Raw genomic sequence first — 23,462 nt, 5'->3', positions numbered from 1 at the left:
AAAAACAAGTTAAATGTTTGTATTTAAAAGAGTGCTGTGCCTGACTTTCTACTTCAGGCTGTTGTGAATGATATCAGAGGATAATGAAAGTCCCAGTGTTTAAACTGAAAGTCCCAGTTTAACTTTTATTATTGTAAACTGTTTAAAACTGGAAATGTTGAATTGTAAAACTACGATACATAGATGGCACAACATTAAAGAAACTAATTCCATAGTTTAGAGCTTCCTGTCCTGATCCTTCTGAGCCAGTCCTGAAGTCCTTACTCATTTCCTTACTCCTGATTCATCAAAGCATTTAAACGTTCTAGATTTCAGTAGGATTTAAGCATATGCTGCTTGATTCAACACTTTAATCAGAGAAAATCCCCACTGAAGTCAGTAGGAATTTTTGCCCCAAAAGAGCTAAAGTTTTACTCTCTTTTTTTTTTTTTCAGTCCTGTATTTGCGTCTACACAACTTGAAATTGAGAATTTATGTGTTTGTTAGTTGTTGCTACGCATCACTCCCTGCCCAAACCAGTTCTTTCACTTTGGCTATTTAATCTCTGGCTAGTAGTATTAGTGGCAAGAGGAATTTAACAGACGGAGATGTGCTGGAGTAGGTGGAGATGTGTTGAGAATAAGGTTATAATAATTTCTTTCAGGTGCCTCCCCTTTAGATCATATTTAAATACTAAGAAGAAAGGCACAGTTTTTCTATATCCCCTCTTGAGCTGCCTCTACCGTTTAAACATCTTGAAGTATAGTGTAGCTTTATTTTCTATTGTTGTTTAGGTGTAAGTAAATTTTAAAAAAAAAAAAAACATGGAAGCGTGCGGGAAAACACTTGGAGAAAACAGGATGGAGAAGACACAGGCGAATGGCTCCTTAAATGTCACATAGCTGCTACACTATATCTTGATCTGCTGAACTGCAGCCCTCTGGTGTAAGCACTCTTTTACACAATTTAATGAGTATGTGTTGAGCAATGAATCCTACCCAAGCTGTGTTAAAAAAGGGGTTTTTAACAGGCTTATGGTATCTGTTTCTTCTGAATTCCTTTGGTACAAGCCTTTTAGAGTAATGTGTCTTACAATTTAAATCTGCAGGACGTCTTTTAGAGGCTGATGAGACAAGGGAGCGCACGTTGGCACTTTCAGCTTTTCTCCCCACTGCACCTTTCTCTTCCGATTTATAGCCAAATTGAATGTCATTCATCTTAGTTTTGGTTTTGTCAGGTTTTTTTTTATTAGAAACCAAAAAAAAAAAAATCCCTACTGCTCAGCTTTTACTTAGCCTGCTGCTTGGCCTGAGCAGCAGATTAATGGGAAAAGGACATTTTTGGAGATTTGCAGCAAAGCTTTGGCAGGAGGGTGGATTGCTAAAGGATACAGTGTGAGATGTGCAGCGGCCTTAAACTCTCCCTGCTTTCTTTGCAAAGGGCAGGAAATTCCCCAAGTTTTGCAAGGTGTCTCTGGTTTTACTGGACTCTAGAAATAACTTCCTTCACTAATGATGTATTTTCCTTAAATTTTTTTTCCTCGCTACTCCCAAATGGCTCAACACTCTGGGAAGCAAGAAGCAGCCCTGATTCATTAAAGCTTCATAATTCGTAACTTTAGGCTTTTCATAATTCGGTTTGATATTGCTATATTGGGGGTGGCATTGATTGAGCCAGCAGCGGTAGGCCCTGCCTTTGCGTGCGGTCTGCTAGGCCCGCCCTTCGCAAGCCTGAAAGTTTTCCCGGTGCGTAGACAGGAGCAGAGAGGAGTGGGGAGTAGGCTGGAGTTCAATTTTGGGATTTTGTGGGTAAAACCCAAAGAAATCCTGTCAGAGGGGGGACCGCCGGAGCGGCGGAACGCTCGTGAGCGGCACCGGCCCCGGCGGCGGGAGCGCGCCCCCCGCGCACCGCCGTTTCCACGGCAACCGCTGAACCGCCGCCGCCGCCGCCGGTGCTGGAAGATGTCCGCCGGCGACCGGCGCTGCCCGGCCGGCTTCGCTTTCCGCTGCCTGCCCCAGAAAGCTTTCCCCTGTCTGGAGGACAGGGACATCGGGGAACGGCTCCTCAAATGGTGGGAGGGGGAGAGGCCGCTGCGAGAGGCGGCTGGCTGGGGAGCGCCGAGAGGCGGGCGGCAGGGAAGGGAAGGAGAAGGGGCGGGCGGTGCCGAGGGCCGGGGCCGCCACCGCGCCCGTAGAGCTCTCCGCTCTGAAGTGGCGGCGGGTCCCGGTCTCTGTCTTCTCCCCTCCCCCTTCACTGGCCGCCTCCTCAGTGTTTTTCAGGCACGAAAAAGTGTTGTTCTGAGGGGCAAGGCGTTTATCTTTGCCTTCCAGAGTTAGCCGAGATCCATTTCAGCTTCGCAGCGTTGCTCTGATGCTGCTCCAGCAGCCCTTGTGCTTCCCCCACCCCTCCAAGGAGGTGGTTATAAGTGAGAATGATAAAGAGAAAAAGATAAAAAAGTTTAGTTGTTGGTCAGAATAGGACTTTATGTCATGTACCTAGGCAAATTTGCAGAGTGAATAAGTACCTAGGCAGTCTGCAGAATATTTAACATAATTTTTCCATTTCAGGTCCATGCAAGGCAGGATCACAGCACAAGCATTCAGTTTTGACCAGCAGTTTAAGCCCTATCAAAAGGATGAATTTGTCATGGTAGCTCTAAGTCTTTTATATTTTAAGTTGACTTTTTTTCCAGGGAATTATAACTATTGGAAAACTGCATAATTGCAACCACTGTAGCAGTGTTAACATGCTATTTGCCTTCTCGCTGTCTTCTTGAAAGTAGGTAATTTAGGTGTGGTGCTCAAGTCTTACTTTGTGGGTTAACTGTATTGTCCAGTAAAAATATTTTTGTCTGTACTAATGTTACTCTGTTTTAAGAGGGAACAATTTGGTCATTCACGATTCCCAAGAATGGGAATCTGAACTGGATGCGGATTTTGGCCACCGCATTTAATGTTGGGAAGTCCACCCAGGTGGAGAGTTTAAACAGTGTACATGCAGTTGGTACACTTGCTCACAGCTACTACTGCTTTGTCACAGTAAATACACCATGCAATTAGATGTGCATATGCACCATATATCTGGAAACACAAGATTTGAAAATGTATTGGATACCGTTGCTTTAAACTGGGATTTTGGGCTCTCAGCTTTTTGAGACTTGAGTCTTTTGCTGATTTTGTGTCCTCCACTTTTGTTGTCTGCAGTGTCAAATCTGTTCATCTGTTTGCAGACAGAAAAAAAAATAATCTGTGTTTTTAAAAACTGTGGGTTTTACATCTGTTGTTTTAAAAACAACTCTTTCATTTGTTGTCTGTCTACTTTATGTTGTTATCCTGGATAAAGAGTTCAGCCTCTTTGTATTTTAAAGCAATTCACTCAGAAATACACCAATATTTCATCTCCCACTGATAAACATTTCAAATGTTTGAAGTTTACAAAATATGCATTTATCTTCTCAATGCTTGTCTCCTTTGAATTAAATATGTAAAAATATCACTATGAAATTATGAACTCCGAGTAGCTGTGACTTATTTGAGAACAAAGGGGCCTTACATTATGTAGTCTGATCTCTCTGTATCCCAGAGAGGTGGTTAAAGAGATTTGGTGATGCAGAGGGTGAAAAATCCATCATTTTCTTAGCAGCTTCTTCACTGATTATTCACTCTGCTTGTATGCATATACATAAGTGTGGGTTTTCTTAATTGGCTTATCTATCACTTAAACTTGTCAGCTACCAACATTGCTATGCATGTCTCCTTTTTTTAACTGATAAATCAATAATATTGAATACTTCAAATCTTACTGTGGAACATTTCCATCCCTTCAATAACTTATGGATGTCTTCTGTATCTGTTTAATAATTTTTGTGTGTCTCTACACTTCTCCAAGCTTCAAATTTATTTACAAAATGTAAATTTCACAATCATGCTTAGCATTTCATTTTTTACTTCAACAACATTGTATGCAGAGATAGAATCGTTTCATCTCTTCTTGCATTTTTTGTACCTCCAAGGATTTCATACAACCTTATTTTGTGTTCTTGTACTAAAAGTGCATTACTGTAAAACCTTAATACTGCATATATTAATATGTACATGAAGATATCTCAAATACATAAAAGACAGTGGCTACACAAAGTTATAAAAACATGTATTTGGTGGTATGACATTTAGTATCCAAACTGAAAGATCATGCAGAATCTACTTACTAATTGGATGCTTATAATTTGCTTTGAAAGTATCCAAGGCACTATAAATGATGATTTATGTTTCATTTCATTAATTTGTATTCTCTTATTTTAATATTATAGGCATTTTTTAATGATCAAAATGTGAATTCCAGTTTAAAGTTGCTCTCAGCTTCAGGACAGTGGACTACATTGGGTAAATTTAGAATAAATTAATTTTAAATCTTAAATAAAAAAAATCTGTAACTATTTTCCTCTAATTTACCATTTGGTAATAATGACAGTTGATATATGTGTATCTTCACCTGATTGAAATATGTTACACGTTTTTTCCTTGACCCCTACATCAATCAATAAAACAAGCTACTAGAAGTGGCTTTAAGTGGTCTGTAACATCAAGTTGACCTGATCATGTATCCAGACATAATCAACTGCGCTAATTGGGGAATTACAGTTCTGCCTTATTCAGATAGTATTTGGAGAAAGATACCCTTCTATAGATGCAACTGCCTTACTTGGGACAGATCTGTGATTATTGCTCTGTTACAAATGAAAGTTGAGAGAGCAGAAGATTAGATAGAGCACTACCCCCAGCTTGTGTGAATGTGCGACCTGCAGGACAAAAGTGATCTAGACACAGGAAAAGAGCTATGTGATAGGTTACTCTAATTGCAGGTGTGGCATAACGTTGACTTCTAGTTTGTTGCCATATCAGTAACTGCTTATAACACTTGATTATGTTTGTAGATGGAGATGAGACACTAAAGGAGAAAGACCAAAAGGAAATAGCACATGATTTTATATCACCACTTCGAGATTGTATTTTTGGTTGTATAAAAGACACACAAAATTTCCTGGAAATTGCATGTGATAATGGAATGGGATTTTATGCATAATGTGAACTCTGATACCACCAAAGTGATTTTCCTTAATAGGAATATTTTAAAAGGAGGTAGTGGGAAGTCATCAGTTCTTTTGGTTTGTCTGCAAATACTTTACTGTGTGTAAATATTTAATGGAGCTTTGGGAATTTTTTAACTTTTCCATTTTAGCTCTCTGGAATTGGCATAGGTTTTCCCCACTATATACAATAACACTAGACTTTGCCACCTTTTTGTCAGCAAAATCCATTTTCCAAACACTGTATCCGGCTGTTAAAACAATTGAAATATATAAGATGCAAAAAAATATCTCAAGTTCCCCTTCAGGTACCTCTTTTTCATTCTGGCAAACAGAAAGAAAATAAATAAATTTCAAACCATGGGTAAACCTTTTCCTGCTTCAGGCAAGAATTTTTTTAGGCTATCTGTCTAGCCTGTGACTTGCCAGTCCCTGTAGTGAAGGTCAGTAGGTTACATACCTCGTGTTTAAGAGCGGAGGGTCACTTGCCAAGTATCCCAGCTTAGCTCCTGATTCTGCTCACTCTTCCTCAGCACAGAAGTAATGCGTTTTGTTCTGAGGACTGGAAGGGTTCCCTTTCTAAATCCTGAACAGCTGGTATACCCCATTTGCTCTTAAAATTTCATCTTCCCATTCTTTGCCTATTTTTGGTGAGGAATGTTGGCACATTTTTCTATCCTTAGTCTTCATGTGCATATTTTGAAAATATAGTAAGAATTAGCTTTGAGTGGGAGGAGGTAAAAATCATCTTCTAGTATTTTCTTCTTCAGATATGCCAATATATTAATCCAGATATATCATTTACTGTGGAGTAACCCCTTTAAAATCAAGTTCCTATAATTGAAAGAAAATACCACAAATGGGCTTACTTTGCTTTTTAGAAAATAGGAAGAAAATTACATAATCTAGATTGATTCAAATACTGTATTTATTCTCTTGCAAAAAAAATATTAGGGTTTTTTTCTAGGGGGTAGATACTTTGGATGCATAACATAAGTGGAGTTTAGACAGGTTCTTAAAAACCTCTCTTCTCCTCCCTGCTGTGAGCTTGGGCAGAAAGTATTTATGGACCCACAGAAAGATGTCAGCATCATATAAAACATCAATATAATATTACTTTATGAGAGTGTTTGTTTTCTTAATCCTTTTGTCTTTTTCCAGGCTGTGGTCCCCTTTTACCTTCTCACTAAGATTTTTTTTCTTTTTAATTCAGTGAGCGTGGTTTCACTTTCATATTTATCTCTACCTCTTCTCTGTTACTTGTCTATCTCCTTTTCCGAAAATCTGTTTCTAAAAGCTCTTTATTACTTTTTTTTTTCTGTGTCTAATCTCTTTTTTTTTTCTTCTCTTGACTGCTTTTCATCCTCACTTTAATATTATCAGACCATAACATCCTTGGTCTCTATCTGTTAGATCAAAAGGTGGCATAAAACTTGGGGTCCCCAAGGAATGCAACATGTACCTCTCTCCCCTGCTCCCCAACGTGTTGTGATTCCCGGTAGAATTCCCCAGTAGTACATTGTCTCAAAGACTTCAGCTTTAACATTACTTGAAATATAACATTTTAGGTAAACAATACACAGGATATTCTCTAGTCTGCTTCATCTGATCAGACATACAACTACCTATTCTCACACCACACTCTTTTGCCTGTTGTAGTAGGGATATTTTTCCCTCTTCTTGGCTATATGGCAGAGTACCTGATAGCTCTGTCATGTGCTTTAAGTCCCCCCTTCATCTGTTACTCTCATATAGAAGCAGCAAAAGGAACAAATTTGATGCATACCAAGTAATATCTTGAGTCTTGTATTTTTAAATAGCTGCAGTGAAAACTAAATAGTATTTTTTCCTTGGACACATTACTGGCTTTGCACCTGTCAGCAGTCTTGGGGAGGCAGGACTGTATCTGCCTAAGCTCAATTAACACTTGAAGAGTTATCTTCAAAGGGATAGGGTTACTGTCTTTTTGTGTAAATAAAAATTAAGTATTTGCCTAAGAAAGATTCTTGAGTTGTCATATGTACTTGAAACTCTAACGATTGCTGACTTTGGAATGGGGTTTTAAAATCTGGAAGCAATTTTTTAGACTATGGTTAGAGGTTATCATTTGCAAAAAATTTAGATGTCATTTGAGCCTATAAATCATCAACCTACACCTTTTACTTTTGAAATACCATCTTTTTAGTACAGAGCACTGAACTTGCATTATGTATGTTCTGCAAAAACTGTTGTGTAAATAGTAAGTTGCAAGACATTTCCTTGAGGTGAAAATCTTCCTTAAACTTTGGAGGAATTCTAAATATACCTAATCTGGGGTTTAGCTGCCCCATACTAGATATGCAACGTGTTCATTCAAAACTATATTGGCAGCACTTTATAGATATTCCAGAGCTAGCTGTTACAAGAAGTTTAATCTACTTCAGTACTTCTCAGCTCTTTGTTTTCCACTTGCAGAGTTGTCAAGGCATTTCTTCTTCCTATTTTATTGCTCACTTTTACAGTGTTATTAAAACTGGTCACTCTTTTCCAGGAAATTCTGAATCTCCAATTTCAAATCTCACCTCTCAAATGGAGAATGGGAGCTTCCAGTATATTTAAACTTTCCCATTTATAGTTTGGTTTTCTGAACTACTGAATAGATTACAAAGCTCTTGATTTTTTTTTTCCTTGATGAGATTTTTCGTAAGATCTTGTCTCAGAGCAGAAGCGTGTCTTCTTTCCTCCCCCTCCCCCAATAAAATCCTAACAATTTGAAGGCCTATAAATAGCTCAATTTCTTATACTTTGAGCTCAATAACTGGGAAAATGTAAGATGTCTCTTTTTTTTCCTCAAGTCATTTAACATCTGATTTTTATTAGTCTTGACTCAGTTTTAATTCATAGGTCTTTACAAAATAATTTCTATGTTAGAGGCAAATTTAGCTCTTATTAAATCTCTTAGAAAATAAAAATTCTATCCCTTCTAAAGGAAGTAGGAGAATTAGAAGTTAGAGGAGTTTGGAGGTGAGACGGTGGGAGGAAGCATAAATAAAAAAATAAAAATGTATGGCTTTGGTTTTTTTCTGAAGTTGCAAGGCTTTAAGTCATGTTTTTTCTGACTTGTGATTTTGGTGACATAATTTGATTATTTTTTGATAGTCACTATGTGGACAGTAGGAGAATGTCCTAAACCTTTTTTCTTTAATAAAGAAATGGATATGGTTTTCATAACCATATCTGTGGATGTGAGGCCAAGCAATTAAATGCCAAGTTTTTCTCTATAGCCGATTTTCTTCATATCACATTGACCCAATAAAATAATCATAAAATTTCATGCCAGTGTTTTTAGCTTAAGTAGGCACATTTTCAAACTATCAACTTGTAAATTCTCTTTAATTTTTTTTCTTAGTGTTGATCAGGTAAGTGGTACGGTTTACCTGGGTTTAGATGCCAAAATGCCAGTCCTACTTAACCTCCCTGTAATAATGTATGGAAGAAATCCCAAGGACTTTTTGGAAGTGTGGAGGCAAGAGAAATTTTAAGTTATACTATGCTTGCAAAGATTAGGATCAGAATGAAATGGCTGGTGCTCTTGGAAGCATCATGGTTCATACAACCCTTTTTCCCTTTTTGGCATGTTTCTGTTCCTGAAATACTGTCATCTAGAGTTAAATTTGTAAATAAAGTATTGTAGGGCATCTTGAATGGCATTAGATGTTTAGGAGCATCAGGATCAAGCCTTGGATGACTTGCAAGCACAGAAATCAGAAAAAATACAGAAAAATGTGCTTTGCACTTAGTGACTGCATTTAATACTCCTGATTCATACAGGAAGTGCTGACAGTACCTTTTTCATCTTCTGAAATAGCTAGTTAGTAAAGCTTGCAGTAGCTACAAAACAAATTTTTAAAAAGTTCAGATATAATACTTAAACCAAAAATTTATCAGGGCTGTGTTCATTTTGTTTTTCACTTTGTGGGGTGCTATTAGCAGCTATTGACTTTTGTACTTCATCATTCCAAATTTGTTATTTGTCCCCAGATTCTTCAAGGCTTAAGCTATGGAATATGATTTTCTAAGGGTGTGATCTAAGGCGATGTTGAATTTCACATAGTTTTCATCTATTACTTGTTTCGACTGATAATATTACCAACAGGGGGAGCAGGCACATGAGCCTTAATGGAGGGTAGCATTCAGATGAATTGAATGTTTTCTTTAGGCTTGTTTCTTTGTTAGCTTGCCTTGGTTTTTTGAGATGCTGTGTGATTGAGTCATACTTATGTGATCTGTATTTTTTTAAAAGAATATGCCACACACAGCCATTTAGAGAAATTGATTATTTCAACACCATATCAAATTACAAATTAGTACATGGAAATTCTCCTATTTTATTTATTGCAAGAGACTTGGAGTGAAGCCTTCCTATGTATTTCAGGTTCCAAAGTGACAAAAGTTGAAGCTACACTGGTGCCCTGTACACAGATTTCCATGTCATTTTTTGATCGGCTATACTCTGAAGGAGTTGTTAGAGAAACTGGACATATTGTGAAATGCTATGATGACTATTACGATGATATTCTCGTCTCTGATGAATTAAGGAAGGTTAGTATAGCAATGAATAATTTGTTATAATTTTTCATATTCTATTAGGTATGGTAAGGACACATTTTCCAATGTCTTTTTTTCTGACAGTACCTACTTTCCATGGTAAAAATGGGGATGGATAGCCATGTGATAGAATCAATTGAGGCACTGCAGTGCCTGAATGTGTGAAAGCAATGGCTGTTTTCCAGGAGGGCCCTCTTTCCTTTTTAGAGAAAAAGGTACAACCTTCTTCTGCCCACCCTTGTCTCAAGTAGTCAGTGCTGGGAAATGCAGCTACTCATTTGCCTAGAAGGGGAAAACAAATGGTGCCAATAGAAAGGTCCCATGATACCCAGAGCTGTGGGTTCACCCAACTTTATGGGTAGTTGATGAAACTGACTGTTCTCAATAGCTACATCCTGAAGCATCCTGGCCAGGAATGCTGACCATAGGATATGTGAAGGCATTTAAGAAAAGGCATCTTCTTATATTTTCACTGAAACAAAGGAGAGGAAACTGAGGAAAGGGAAATTATTTTTCAGTGTGACACTGGAAAAGGACTAAATATAACTCCTGAACAGGCCTGCAAGGTAAAACCTGTTTGTTTACTCCAGTGGAGGTGTTAGAGAGCAGATTATTCTCAAAAAGGATCTCTCTAACAGTGCCACCTTCTTAATCAGCATATGTTTTCACTGTAAGTGTTTTGACTTCATAAGCTAAAACTTTTTGTTTTTTAACTTGTGTTTGTTTAGCATTAGCAAAGCATAGTGTGGGAGAACTGGATTTTGCTCTTCCTTGTATATATAATCATCATAAGTACTTAATAATTATAGAGTTGCACTCATTTGCACTTGGCAAATCCTTTGAAGGCAATGTATTTGAACCAGTGACACTGGTTACAGGATGTGGCCTGAAATACTGGTCTGTCTTGTAAAGTTCTGGGAAAAGGAGAGAACTCCAGCTCAGGTTTGAATTTCAGATGTGGTTTGTAGCCTAGCAGTTCAAAATATTATGTATTTATTTCTAAGTCGGGTATGTGTGAAATGTTTTTTGAAAATTAAGTATATTGGATGTAGGAAAGTTAGAGGCACCATTTAAAATAAGAAATTACCAGGGTTTTGGTTTCTTTCCATTTTCCTTCCCTTGGAAGGGATCTGTATGTCTGCAAGTTGCAAGTTGAAGGATTCACATTTGTTTGAAATGAATGTGATTCCTAGTCATAAGACCTAAGATGGCAGAAAGAATTAAGAGTCCAAATCTTCCAGGAACGACGTCAAATCTTCAGATGAAAATAGTCTGCGCCCCAGGATGATAGACTGTAGGGGGCAGCAAACTGTCTATCTCCAGGTGTCAGAGGGTGGCCTTCATCTGCAAAACTCCATGTTTCTTTCCTACCTGTCACATCTTCTCTTGCTTCGACCAAGAAGGGGGTTGGCATACGTATGAGGTGACCATCAACAACAGTTGCTGCCCTGACCCCTTTTTACTCAGGTTGTGTAGTGATGTTTTAAAGAGGGCCAGAGAGCGGTAAGCTCATGTCTAGCTTTGACTAGTTTGCCTGGGTTGCCATCTGCAGTTTGGCTGATGTGACTCAACCACTTGTAGCCATACATTCCTGTCCACCCTTACAGTGGGCAGAGTTGGGGCAATCTAGCAAGTCCTCTGTGTTCACATACTATTGGAGCGAAAGGCAGGTGAGAGGCATGGAGGCAGCTGGAGAGCACATCTGGTTTATCAAGGCTACAGATAAGGGCCCACTAGAGTGTGCAGTAAGGAATGATGTGAGTTTGAATGATGTCCTCTGGGACATCCTTAGGATTCCTGTAGAAATGTGAGATACATGTGTAAACTTACAGTAAAGAAGCAAATGTAGGCAAAGTTACCAAAGACAAACTAATTGGCAGTGTTCAATACACCAAATATAGCTGGATTATTTTCAAATTATTGATTGTTTCATTAGCATGACAAGCCATTAACCAATGAATAGCAAGAGTCTTGAAAAATCTTCCTTTATGTCTTGTGGGCACAAATCTGACAGTGCTTCTATTTGATATTGTATCTATAACTTTTGAACATAATTGTGTCATTGGAGGAAGGTTTTAGAGAGAAGTACTTATTTTTTTCCATCCCTAGTTCATATATTTTATATGGACGTAAACTCAGCGTGACATACAGCAAAGCAGTTGCATTGTTTATAAACTTTATCTTAAATAAGAAATTTTCATCTATTTTACTTCTTTGTTATTTTCTTGTCCCACAAGGTCTTGCTTCTGGAAGATTCAGACCATTATGACTTATTCAGTCAATTGGACCGCAAGGAATTTCTGTTCTGTCTTTTTAAACATCTTTGTATTGGAGGAACTCTTTGCCAGTTTGAAGATGTAGTTGGCCCATACTTAGAAACTACAAAAGCTTTCTATAAAGACTTGGTGAGGTAAGTGTTTTCCGTTTTATGCAATTGTATATCTATATGCTGTGCATAGATACTTTGTGTCAATTTCTGTACATTTATTGTGCATTACTGCTTCAAAAATGGGGCTGTTATTTAATCCATCTGTAAGATTATTTGTCTTCAACTATCAAAATACCATGTAACAGTGGTAGTAGTTCATGGCAAAATATATGCAATTTTAACGGCATCTGTACCACGTAAAAACTTTTTTGATATTACATATATGGACATTGATGTTTTATAATTCACTCCCATTGTAAAGATTTTTGTTTCTGTAATTGTCTATTGAAAACATGGTGTGGCACTGGAACCAGATTGTGTTCCTGCTGTCATTGATAAAATGTCAAAAATTAAGTCTTGGATGTATAGTCTTGAGCTACTTTCAAGCTTCTTTTGGCTTAGGATTTTAAAATTGAAATACTTCAGTTGAAATGTTTAGTTCCGTATATATTTTATTTCAGTTTATTATTCTTTTTTAAATACAGTTGGATTTTAGCATTCTTAATTCCACAAATACACTTCTCACAGTGTAAAGCTAAGGGTGATAGAATCTGACTGTTAACATGACACAGTGGACTAACACACATTTTTGCTGGGTGTGGTGTGTGGAATTGTTTGGAATTTTTTTTTTTCCTTGAGATTAGAGGTGATTGATCAGAGGTTCAAATTCAGAAAAAAATGGAATTTTTTTTATATATGCATATGCTGACTTCTCTGATTGACAATTTCTTATTTCCTGGTTAGTGGGAAATGGAATATAATTATCGGTTATGCAGAGACTCACTCCTAGCTAAGCTAATGGGAATATGAACATCATTAATGATATCACTAAAATTTTATATTATGTTATACTTTGCCACTCATACTAAGTATATGTGGGATAGTATAAAGAAAAATATCAACCTGAACAGGGGAAAGCAATTGCAGACCTCTGAAATGAGAGACAGTACAAGAACTCTGACGATGTGGATACTAAGCAATGCAACTACAATGTACACTACAAAGGCTTCGAATCGCTTAAAGTAGGAACTGATATTTTTCTTCCTTCTCAGCTCTATTTGGAATGGTGTGATGACCAATTGTTATTTCATCTCCTATTTTAAGATTATACACAAGGAGTCATGGTGGACAACAGGATGTCCATGAGCAAGCAATGTGCCTGTGTGGCCAAGAAGGCCAATGGCATCCTGGGGTGCATCAGGAAGAGTGTGACCAGCAGGTCGAGGGAGGTTATCCTCCCCCTCTACTCTGCCCTGGTGAGGCCCCATCTGGAGTACTGTGTCCAGTTCTGGGCTCCCCAGTTGAAGAAAGACAGGCAACTGCTGGAGAGGGTACAGCAGAAAGCTACAGAGATGATTAGGGGCCTGGAGTATCTCTCTTATGAGGAAAGGCTGAGGAACTTGGGTCTTTCTAGTCTGGAGAAGGCTGAGGGGGGATCTGATCAATGCTTATAAATACTTAAAGGGTGAGTGTCAAGAGGATGGGGCCATTGGTGCCCAGTGACAGGACAAGAGGTAACAGGGACAAACTTGAACATAGGAAGTTCCATGTAAATACGAGGAGGAACTTTTTTACTTTGAGGGTGGCAGAGCACTGGAACAGGCTGCCCAGAGAGGTGGTGGAGTCTCTGTCTCTGGAGACATTCAAAACCTGCCTGGACAAGTTCCTGTGCAACCTGCTCTAGGTGAACCTGCTTTGGCAGGGGTTTTGGACTAGATGATCTCCAGAGGTCCCTTCCAACCCCCATATCATTCTGTGATTCTGTGAAAAAGATTATGTAAGATGTATTCATCGTTAAGTCTGTTCTTAAAATGTCTTTGGATAAACTTAAGAGTAAAATGTGTATGTCTGAACAAAGATACAGTGAAAGGATTAGTCCCAGTGATTCTTAATCACCTGAATATTTCTTTACTTCTGTAGCACTTGTGTATAGATTGCTGTACCCAAACAAAATACTTAAAACAAAATATTTGTTGGTTTTTGGAATTTTTGAAGTACTTAACCAAAGAAGCTTAGTAATCTTTAATAACCTAAGCAGCTTTCAGATTTTCTAATGGTTAGTAGTTTTCAGAGTGCAAGTTGATTTCGTTACATGCTGTTTCTCAGGGCCATCTGAAAAATTATTAAAGTAGCAATAGAATAGTTCATGCTTTTAGGGAAGCCACTGAAACAGAGAAATTGAGCATTATCAATATTCCAAGATTTTTTAGAAAAAAAGAACTTAGATTACTGCATGTATTAATTTAAATACTGTGATTAGTCACTAGAGCTTTCTTATTAGTGTGACTAGTTTTGATATTTTCATATCATACATAGATGGAAATCGAGTGGATTCTTCAGAAACATAGAATATGACATAACAGGATCCATCAGTGCTTCAGCTCTGCCCTCCCTTTTCTTTTAAATCTGCGTTAAAACAAGCTGTTTGTTACTCTAATCCGTGGCCGTAGTTGGCTCTTCACTGACTACAGCTGTTTCTGCCCTTGCGTTCCTGAATTGACCTAGGACAAAGCGCAAATCCAATCAGTTCTTTCACTTTCTTGCTTCCCTTTGCTGTTGTTTGCTCCTATGCATGTTCAAGTTTTGTTCAAAGCCACTCCTTTTCTTTACCTTCATATCTCCTTAAACATTTTCCCCTTCTTTTTCCTTTTCCTGTTGTAAAGTTCGATAAGGATGTCAAGTACTTCTTATTACTTAAAAAAAAACAAGTGCCTGCCAAAATCTTCCCCACAATTTCATCCAGCTTTCAAGGTTTGCTTTTTCTATGCCCTCAACCTGTTCCCTGTTGGCCCCGTATATATTTCTGTGATTTTTCTCTTGAGTGCTGTTTCTGTCCTTTATACAGTATCAGGAGAAAACCTTTCAAGATCCAATCTTTTTTGGTGTTTGGGTGTTTGGTTTGGGTTTTATTTGTTTGTTGTTGTTGTTTTCCCCAATTGGCAGCTTGCTTTCTGTCCTCCAAAGTTTTGAAGTACATCTACACAGTTCATGTGACATAACTGATCTTCAGTATTTACCATGTGTTTCCATTTCTGTGCCTATAAATGTCTGCTGGTTGCTCACTGCCATTGGAGCACATTAACACTGACTAACAGTTGAAAAAGAAATTCACAGTTTAACTAATTTTTTTATCTTGCTCCTTTGATATGAAGTTCTCTGTCAGTCCCATGAGAAAAGCTTTTGACCTTGACATTTCAGATTTTCCCTCCCCCTTCACAATCATGGTTGTCCCTGAATTGTCTCATTTCCTCCGTTCCCTGGTTTATCCAAAATGATGTTGCTGTTTTGTTACCACCTTCTTAAGAGAAAAAGCCAGTGAAAGGAAAAGCAATGCAGCTCTGCAGAGGGAGACTCATGCCACAGTCTTGACTTGATTACTAATTACTAGTCCTTGCTGCACACTCTATTACTTACTTCATATTTGCACAAATTACACCAGAAAATAAAATGATGAAAATTACTTTCTTATGGCCTCTTATTTTCAGTAAACAATTGCTAAGGAGAGTAGTGGTCTCTTAAATTCTGTTTACCAAACAGTTCACCTTCAAATTCCTGCTGAAAACCAACTATTCTTTAAATTCTTCTTTTCTTCACTGCTATCCTCTGTCTGGTTTCTTTTCATCCTGGGTTGCAGTTGCATTGGATATTTTCTACTCTTTGGAAAGTGATATAAAAGCTTTTTGTGGTATTTAAAATTTCTGTAAACTGTACTCTTCTCAAGCTTTAATTTTTATGTCTTAAGGGCTTAGAAAGCTTGGTGAAAAGCAAATGGATAGTACAATAATTATAATAATTGAAAAACTGTCGTGTCCCGTCCTCCCCCCCCCCGATGGACTTAGTCTAATCATTATATGCTTACAGAGGCATAAACCACCACTGATTGGTCCTGTAACAGTTTTTCTTATGGAAAAGAACCTTGGCATGAAGAGTTCCACAAGTGTCTCTAGTGCCAGGAGTGGCAGACCTATTATGAGCTTTTCTCCACTTCTTTTTCTTACAGCCTTTCTTCTGGCCTTTCCTGAGTTGTAACTCCAAGGCATTAGCGTTCAAAATAGTGCCAAAAGGTTTGAGATTTCATTTTGTTAAAGTGTTTCCATGTATATTACTTTATTATGTAAGAATGCAATAATCTTTTGAAATTAGCCGCTCTATTTTACAAGCACAGCTAGGGACTTCCAAATACAACTATTAAATGGCAGACATTTTCTCCTTTGTAAAAAGAGTAATAATTACTTCCTAATGAATTAATGCACAACTTGTTGTCTGTTACTAATCCAGCAGTAATTAGTCTGCGACCAATTGAATCCATCCAAAATTTTAGCGTTGTGTCGTGTCCTGTGTAATGTAAATATTTTCAAAATCTTTGTTGTAGTATTTTTGGATTAGTTAAATAATACATTTACATGACAAAAACTTGTTAATTAAAATATAATCTATGAATCTTTGTTGAAAAATCTTGTCTTCTGTACTTAACTCCTATTTATCTGACCGTGTCTCTCCAGGGTGACAGCTGCTGTAGTGTTTTGTGGTCATTGTTCTCTTCTTCCTTCTGTGCCAGGTCTATGCCCTTTCCCCCCTAACAAATGCATTTAGGTGAAGGCATTGAGTTGCTCATTTAATGTTTGGAAAGCCTAATAAAATATTGACAGTAAGGTTAGGATATAAATAGAACTCAAAGTGAATAGAGAGATGATGAGGAAGCTTGCCCTTCATAAAAAGAGAATAGATGCACATTAAAGCGATGAAGTAACAACCATATTCAATGAATAGTTTAGAAGTTAACAATTTGAAGGAACAAAAGGGGGTATTAAGACTATTTTCAAGGAAATACTATCCTATTCAAGAAAACAAGGTATTTTTTTCTAAAACCTTTTTAGGGAAAAAAAAAAAAAGAAAAATAGAGCAAACGAGCTTGTGGAAGGCAACCTCCTGGGTTTTTTTTCAAGTAAGCAAGGGAAGAATCTCATCTGATTTTGGCAGATATATTATTTTGCCTTAAAAATTAACCAAAGTTTTAGAAATAAACAATCAGTCTGAAAAATGATTTAACCAAAGTTTTAGAAATAAACAATCAGTCTGAAAAATGACTTCAGGAAGCTAACCACAAGGGGAAAATTTCTCAAGACAGTAGAATAAATAGGAAGACTTATTCTCTGTCACCCCTTACTTTCGTATCCTAGATATATATATCTAACATAAAAATTAAGAAACCAAAATTGAAAGCATTGTTTTCAGACACAAGAATATGAAGCCAGAGTAACTAAAATACAACTCTAGCTTTTGGGGGTGGTGATCTATGGTAGAAAGCGCCAACCCCACTAACCTTTTACACCTTGTTCTGAAAGTTGTCACTCTTTCAGCAGAGGTGGTTGAACAGTTTCTGAAGTGCTGCAGTTTGCAGCCCGGTATCTTAGCATAAACTGACATCCATGTCAGTTTGTCTTAATATGCTGGTCTGTAAACTGCAGTGGTTCAGAAGCTGAGTCATGAACCAGTTGAGCTGTCCCTGCTGGGAAGGCAGTAATCTCTAGAGGGGTGGTAAAGCAGACAACCTGGGGCCACTACCAGTTTCAGCAACGCTGTTTTAATCCACTGTTGAGTATATCAACATGTCAGTTGCAACAAAAAATTCTGAGAAAGCCTCCTTACTGACTCACCACAGGAAAGATCAACTTCACAGTATAGGCTTAATTAGTACATGACTGTGTCATTACAGATGAAGTCAGCTAATCGGAGAGTCAATTTCTTTTATTAGTTGGAGAGATTGAATCAGCAAAGATGATGTTGGTTGCTTTGGGGTTTGTTTGTTCTTATAAAAAGCAGCTTTGTGAAAGCGGTGGTAATAGGGGGCTGCTGTGACAGACACCTTGGAGTGGTGCAGCGTGCAACTGGGCTGTGTTTAACACACATCCTCTAGCAGCTTGGCTATATTGGGACCTTTCCTGGGAGCTGAACCTGCTTGTGACAAGGCAGGCTTTGAGCTATGCATTTCTTGGAACTGTGTAAGTATGGAATTTATAAGACTCCACTGCCTCGCAGGGAGTTAATGTACATAGGAATCTGTGAAATTAGATAAATTAATAGACGCTACATGATCTAATTAATGGAGAACTATAAGCATCACTTAAAGCAGACCTGCAGAAAAATGACACATTTAAAAATATTTAAGTTTAAAATACGTTGAGATGCTTTGCAAAAATATCTCAGTGTTATTAGTAAGTGTGGTGGAAGAAATGGCACTGTTCACAACAAACACAGTCTAGAAATACAAAAATTCAGAACCAATACCATCCTAAATTGCATAGCTGCCTATATATACAACATTCCAAGAGATGAAAAATGAATCTAAACTATAATCATATATGAATTAAAAATGAGCTAAAGCCTGCATTTTGTCACCAGTACTGCTGCTACTTCTTGTAGTCTGTATTAAGAAGCAGTTCATTTTGCAGGTTTTTTTTCTCAAAGAATATATGAAAAGATTTTTAGAAAATGTTTAGCTGAAAAACTTTTCATAGCTATCAAAATGCAAACTTTATATTGGAGTCATCTAGGCCTGGATAATATTGCTGTGATTTAGTAGCTGAACATGGTGAAACTAACTAGATGGCTCGATATGTTCAATAGCTTTCAGTAAAATGTCATAATATCCGTGTTCTCTAATGGTGGTCGACATAGCTTTTCATGGTCAATGTGACATGAGTTGAATTTTAACTATTAATTTGAACTTGATTAAATTTGAGTGAGAACACAGTGCATATGTTAAAAATTTATTTATTAAATGAAGGATTCTAATAATCAGTGCTTACTGTACATATTAAGTAGGTATTATTCTCCTGTATTTTAGTGTTCAAAAGGACCCTGAAACAAAAGAAATATGTATTGTTTCTACAGTCTTCAGAGTGTCCGCATATGTAAGTATTAATAATTTTAGTACAGGATTTTACTGGATGACACATGCATAACATGATAATAATTAATTGACATTTACATAAAGAAAGCATAATATTCCATTTTAAAGGGTTATTTTTCCATAGTTGTCATTCATGAACTCTTTCCCTGATCTCATCCTGCTTTCTCATCCTCTTTACTAACTCTTCATCAATAATCACCAACTAAAGTTTTATTTGGAAGCTCACTAAAAGTAGGTTTACTGGATTACACTTGAAGTAATAATAGTCATCCAGAAACTAGTTTATGAAAAAAACCATATCTTTAGGTCTGAATAACTCTAGTTTTAGATGTACTCGAAATAGCAGTAAGGATTAAGAATCCACTATTGACTTTGTATAATTCTGTTTTTAGAAATGTTGCAAGAGCTTTCTGAATAGCTTGTATTGCATCTGTTCTGTAAAGACTGCAAGAAGTTTAGTACACAGAAAGGCTGGGGTGGTGAGATGAGCGCTAACCTCTTTTCCCCTCCCTTGTCAAGTCTCATTCCTATCTGTTTCTCTTGCAAAATCCTACATTTACCATCAGGATAAGTTTGAGAACTGGCTGCATGTTTACTAGATTCAGCATATCTGTCATTTAATTGTTACAGTTGGATGAACTACTCCAAATTCTTCTTGAGTAACCAGAATATGTAATAATTAAATGTCAGATAATGTACCCTCTTTCAAAAGAACTAGCTGATGTCATTTCAGACTGCACAAACTTCCCTGCAAGTTGCCAATAGCCCAGCTGTTCCTCTGTGGGTCATCATCTTGTAAGTACTACGTGTGATTCATAAAAGACTTTTGAAAGGTCTTTTAAGATAAGCACTTTATGGGTGTATCAAAATGTAGCTTTCTACTAAGCTGCAGACTGTAATAAAAATAAAATAAAAAAGCAAACCCCTGATAACTTGATGTTCTTCTGTTATTAATGTTTCTTCCCCATCTCTGAATCACGTGTATTGATGTGAACTTGGCAGATTTCTATGTTTGGGTAGATGCATGATATTTAAGAGCTCCCCTAACTGTCTTTGCCATACATTAAATGTCATCAGTATTTAAAAAAAAAAAAAAAAAAGGGAAAGAAAATGAAAAGAAAAACTTTGGCAAGTTTTTGAAAACAAAAAAGTGGACAGATGAAAGAAAATCCAGTGTAAATACAGAGCGGGTTCTCCTCTCTGTAGCTTTGGGAGAAAATGGGGCTTTACTGCCCATTCTGAAATTGGTGGAGTAGAGAGTTCTGAAATTCTGGTTTCCATTAAAGAAATCCTGAAGAATTTTCTCTCAGAATAGAGAAAGGCTTAAACGGGTTTGTCTAGATTGTCTGATAGCTGTGTGCATCAAAACTCTTTGAGGTCTACTTGGAAATTACAGGAAGGGCTCCTACTGGAACCCAAATGTCTTGTGCTTGTGATGAAAAGTTTCTCTCAAGGAGGTAACTACAGTTCTGCAGTAGTTATTATGATCTTAATGTTGAGCTGACAAGTTTTAAACTGTGTTTTCTTGGTTTGTATCTGAAAGAAATGGATATACCCTCTTAGCCTGATATAAATAATAATAATTAAAAAAAGCTGTTCTGGTAAAAGGAACTTGAAGAGCATCTGAGAATTTAGAAGAACACACATTTCTGCAGGCTGGATTAATAAGTGGACAAATAAATATACTTGTATATTTGCACAAATACAAATGGAATCGGGAATTAAGAACTTCATGTAACGCCATACTGACACCATCCCTTCTGTTTTATTTGGGTTTTAAGCTGTGGCTGAGAAGCCCTTGTTTTGGAAACAATGCTTAAAAAAGCACACTATTAGAGATGTAAATATTTCAGGGCACTAAGGTGTAGTTACACATGTCTGTAGATCTGTTTAGCATCAAAACTCCATAGACATGGGAGTCACAGATACTCTTGAGAGTTTTGGGGCTTGCTCAAAATGAAACATTGTTACAGCTGAAGTATTTGGATGCCAGCTGGTATTTTAGAACTTTCTTTACCTGAACCTGAACTATGGCAGTGTTAGAAATCAGTGTAATGCAACTTATTCAAAAAGTATTTTTAAAAAAATTGTTGATGAAATGATGCAGTTTTGAGAGATGTTCAGCCGTATCTTTATTTCTGTATTATGCTATGCATTATGCTATGCATAGGTACTCTTAAATCATCAGCTGATTATCTGTGTTCCTACAAAGAAAAAACAAAATGATGCTACTCTGACATCAGTAAATCCATCATTACACCCCCTGCGTGTCTGAACCAAAGTCCACACTGCAGATGGAACTGGTATGATTCTTAATTTGTCTACATGCATCCTCTTGCTCTAAAAACCAGAATAAGGCTGTGTAAATTCCAGAGGCTTTATGCTCAAGGATTTTAGGGGTTTTATGACCTCTTTTACTAATTAAAATAAATTTAAGAACCCTTTTAATTTAATTAGATTTTATCTATTATTTTTCTGGTACCGGTTTGGTATATTCTGGAGTTTCTTGAAATGCCAAAACTTAACTCGGCTTTGCTCGAGTTGTTGAACAATTTTTAGTGTGCCAACGCTGCCTTTAAACAGTCAAAATCTCAGCTGACATTGGTGAGTTCCATAAGGACTGCAGGAGTGGGATCTTCAGTAGCAATGGCAAAAAAGCTTAACACAATCACATCTTCATGTTGGTCTTCTCTTGCTTTTCTTCAGTTTCATGCATGAGCTTAGGTTATTTTTGGATCAAACTCCAAAAGCTTTGTGATGCTGAGTCCTGTAAAATCGTAAAGCTTGCTCTCCTTACTGCAATTGAGAATCCAGTGTTCGATACACATGTATCCCTAAAAACCACCTGGACAGAACTGGGCATCTTAAAATTGGAGCTACAGAGCTTGTGTGCTGCGTTGCTTAAAAATAGAATGCTATTTTTAGATTGCGGCATTTGACTACCATCGGAAAATGCTGTGAATAAACATTATCAAATCTCTACCTGTCTTAATGCTTTTATGGCGGTTCTTATCTTAAATTAAGATTTATGGTCTGGAATAATCCCCCAAAGGAAGACACCAGAACATATAGTAGGGGGGTTCATCTTCTTTGAAATAACAGGAGAGAAAATGGGGTGCCAGTAACAGCTACTGCATAAAATTCACAAATGGTCCTCGGAGCAGAAGTCGGAACCCGGACCTTTTCCTTCTAAGCCGACTGCCATAACGGCTGAGAGAGGTTACAGTTTTCATGTTTCCTTGGTCAAAAGAAAAGATGGAATATTTTATGCAAAGGAGACAGCTTCAACAGAAGAATGTGAGAGATGTGCCTCTAATCTGGAATAGTCCATAGTCTGGGAGTTTAAATTTTTCTTGGAGAAAATGGACAATAAATGCAATATAGCAATTTCCCTCAGGCAAGAAAGTGGAGCAGAACCTGCATCTCTTCAACTCTTGTATAAGGTTGTTGGGGAGCAGGAGGAAACTGTTAACGTGATTTAAGGAAAGGAGGTGTCACCTACATATTTGTTGATCTTTTAGATGTTCAGTTGTCAGACTGAGTGAATAAAATAAATCAACCCTCCAAAAATCTCTCCACCTGGTTTCTGGATCCCCACTGGATTTGAAGCACAAGTCAAGCGGTGCTGCTCTGTCAGCGCTGAAGCTCTTATTGACATGGGCAATGTCTCCCAATGTCACACACCTCTGGAGGGTGTCAAGTGGAAGAGCCCAGTTCTTGGGCCGGTTGTCAGCTGAACATGCTTCCAGAATGAGGATTTTGGAGCTCGGTGCCTTCCTTCCCTTCAAACCCCTTCTGAGGACTGGCACACAAAATGTTGTCAGTAACAGTTCAAAGTTGTTAACGAGAGCTGTAAGGAGGGTTTTCCTTAAATGCAAATATTTGAATCTGAACAGATGCATTAGCAAATGTTAAGTGAAAAAGAATTAGTGAGAGAACAGCTTTATGTATTAATATAGAGTCCCTATGGTTTTTCTGTTTCAAATGAAACATGCTTGGACTGTTGTATATTCAATAAGCTGTATTTTAGGCTCTAGTTGTGTAAACATACACTTACATGTTTAATTTTACATTTTATATTAATATTACATTTACCTCAAGGTTATTGGAACTATTCCGACAGAACTATGGTGTGTTTTGTGGTGTCCGGATCCTCATGGAGACATAACACTGCTTAAATAAACTATGGTGTATTTATTCCATTTTTTGCCATGAAATAAACTGTTACAACTGGAAGAAAAATAATACACTTCATTCAGATTCTATGAATTGTCTCACGGGTATCCATGTTGTCGCTAATACTGGTGGTTGTTGTGTTTTCTTTTATTTCCTCTCAGGATGCTCATGGCCTGTGTTATCCTTCAAGCCAAAGCCACCAGCAGACTTTTGCCTACTTGATTGCGGATCCCTGCAGGCGACACGTCCACGTCCTGTACCACTGTTTCGGTGCGGGCTCATTTAGCAGCTAA

At 37.5% G+C, this 23,462-nt stretch overlaps 1 protein-coding gene across 1 annotated transcript; it reads left to right on the top strand.

Annotated features, from left to right (window-relative positions):
* The first annotated feature begins 1,940 nt into the window (after window positions 1–1,940).
* Window positions 1,941–23,462, top strand: CFAP300 (cilia and flagella associated protein 300). Its single transcript, XM_074156505.1, has 7 exons — window positions 1,941–2,050; window positions 2,547–2,628; window positions 4,289–4,361; window positions 9,480–9,646; window positions 11,890–12,062; window positions 18,928–18,994; window positions 23,331–23,462. Exons 1-7 carry the CDS (start codon window positions 1,941–1,943, stop codon window positions 23,460–23,462), a joined length of 804 nt encoding a protein of 267 aa, XP_074012606.1.

This window comes from Numenius arquata, chromosome 1 (genome assembly GCF_964106895.1).
Source record: "Numenius arquata chromosome 1, bNumArq3.hap1.1, whole genome shotgun sequence".
Lineage (NCBI taxonomy): Eukaryota > Metazoa > Chordata > Aves > Charadriiformes > Scolopacidae > Numenius > Numenius arquata.
Note: the sequence above shows the minus strand (reverse complement) of the source record. Positions and strands in the feature narration are given on the sequence as shown.

Excerpts from the sequence above, each read along its gene's own strand:
- CFAP300 (XM_074156505.1), top strand. The coding sequence starts at position 1,941 with ATGTCCGCCGGCGACCGGCGCTGCCCGGCCGGCTTCGCTTTCCGCTGC. Across the intron at positions 9,647-11,889 it reads TCTCTGATGAATTAAGGAAG|GTCTTGCTTCTGGAAGATTC; the intron begins GTTAGTATAGCA and ends TTGTCCCACAAG. Across the intron at positions 12,063-18,927 it reads TTCTATAAAGACTTGGTGAG|TGTTCAAAAGGACCCTGAAA; the intron begins GTAAGTGTTTTC and ends CCTGTATTTTAG.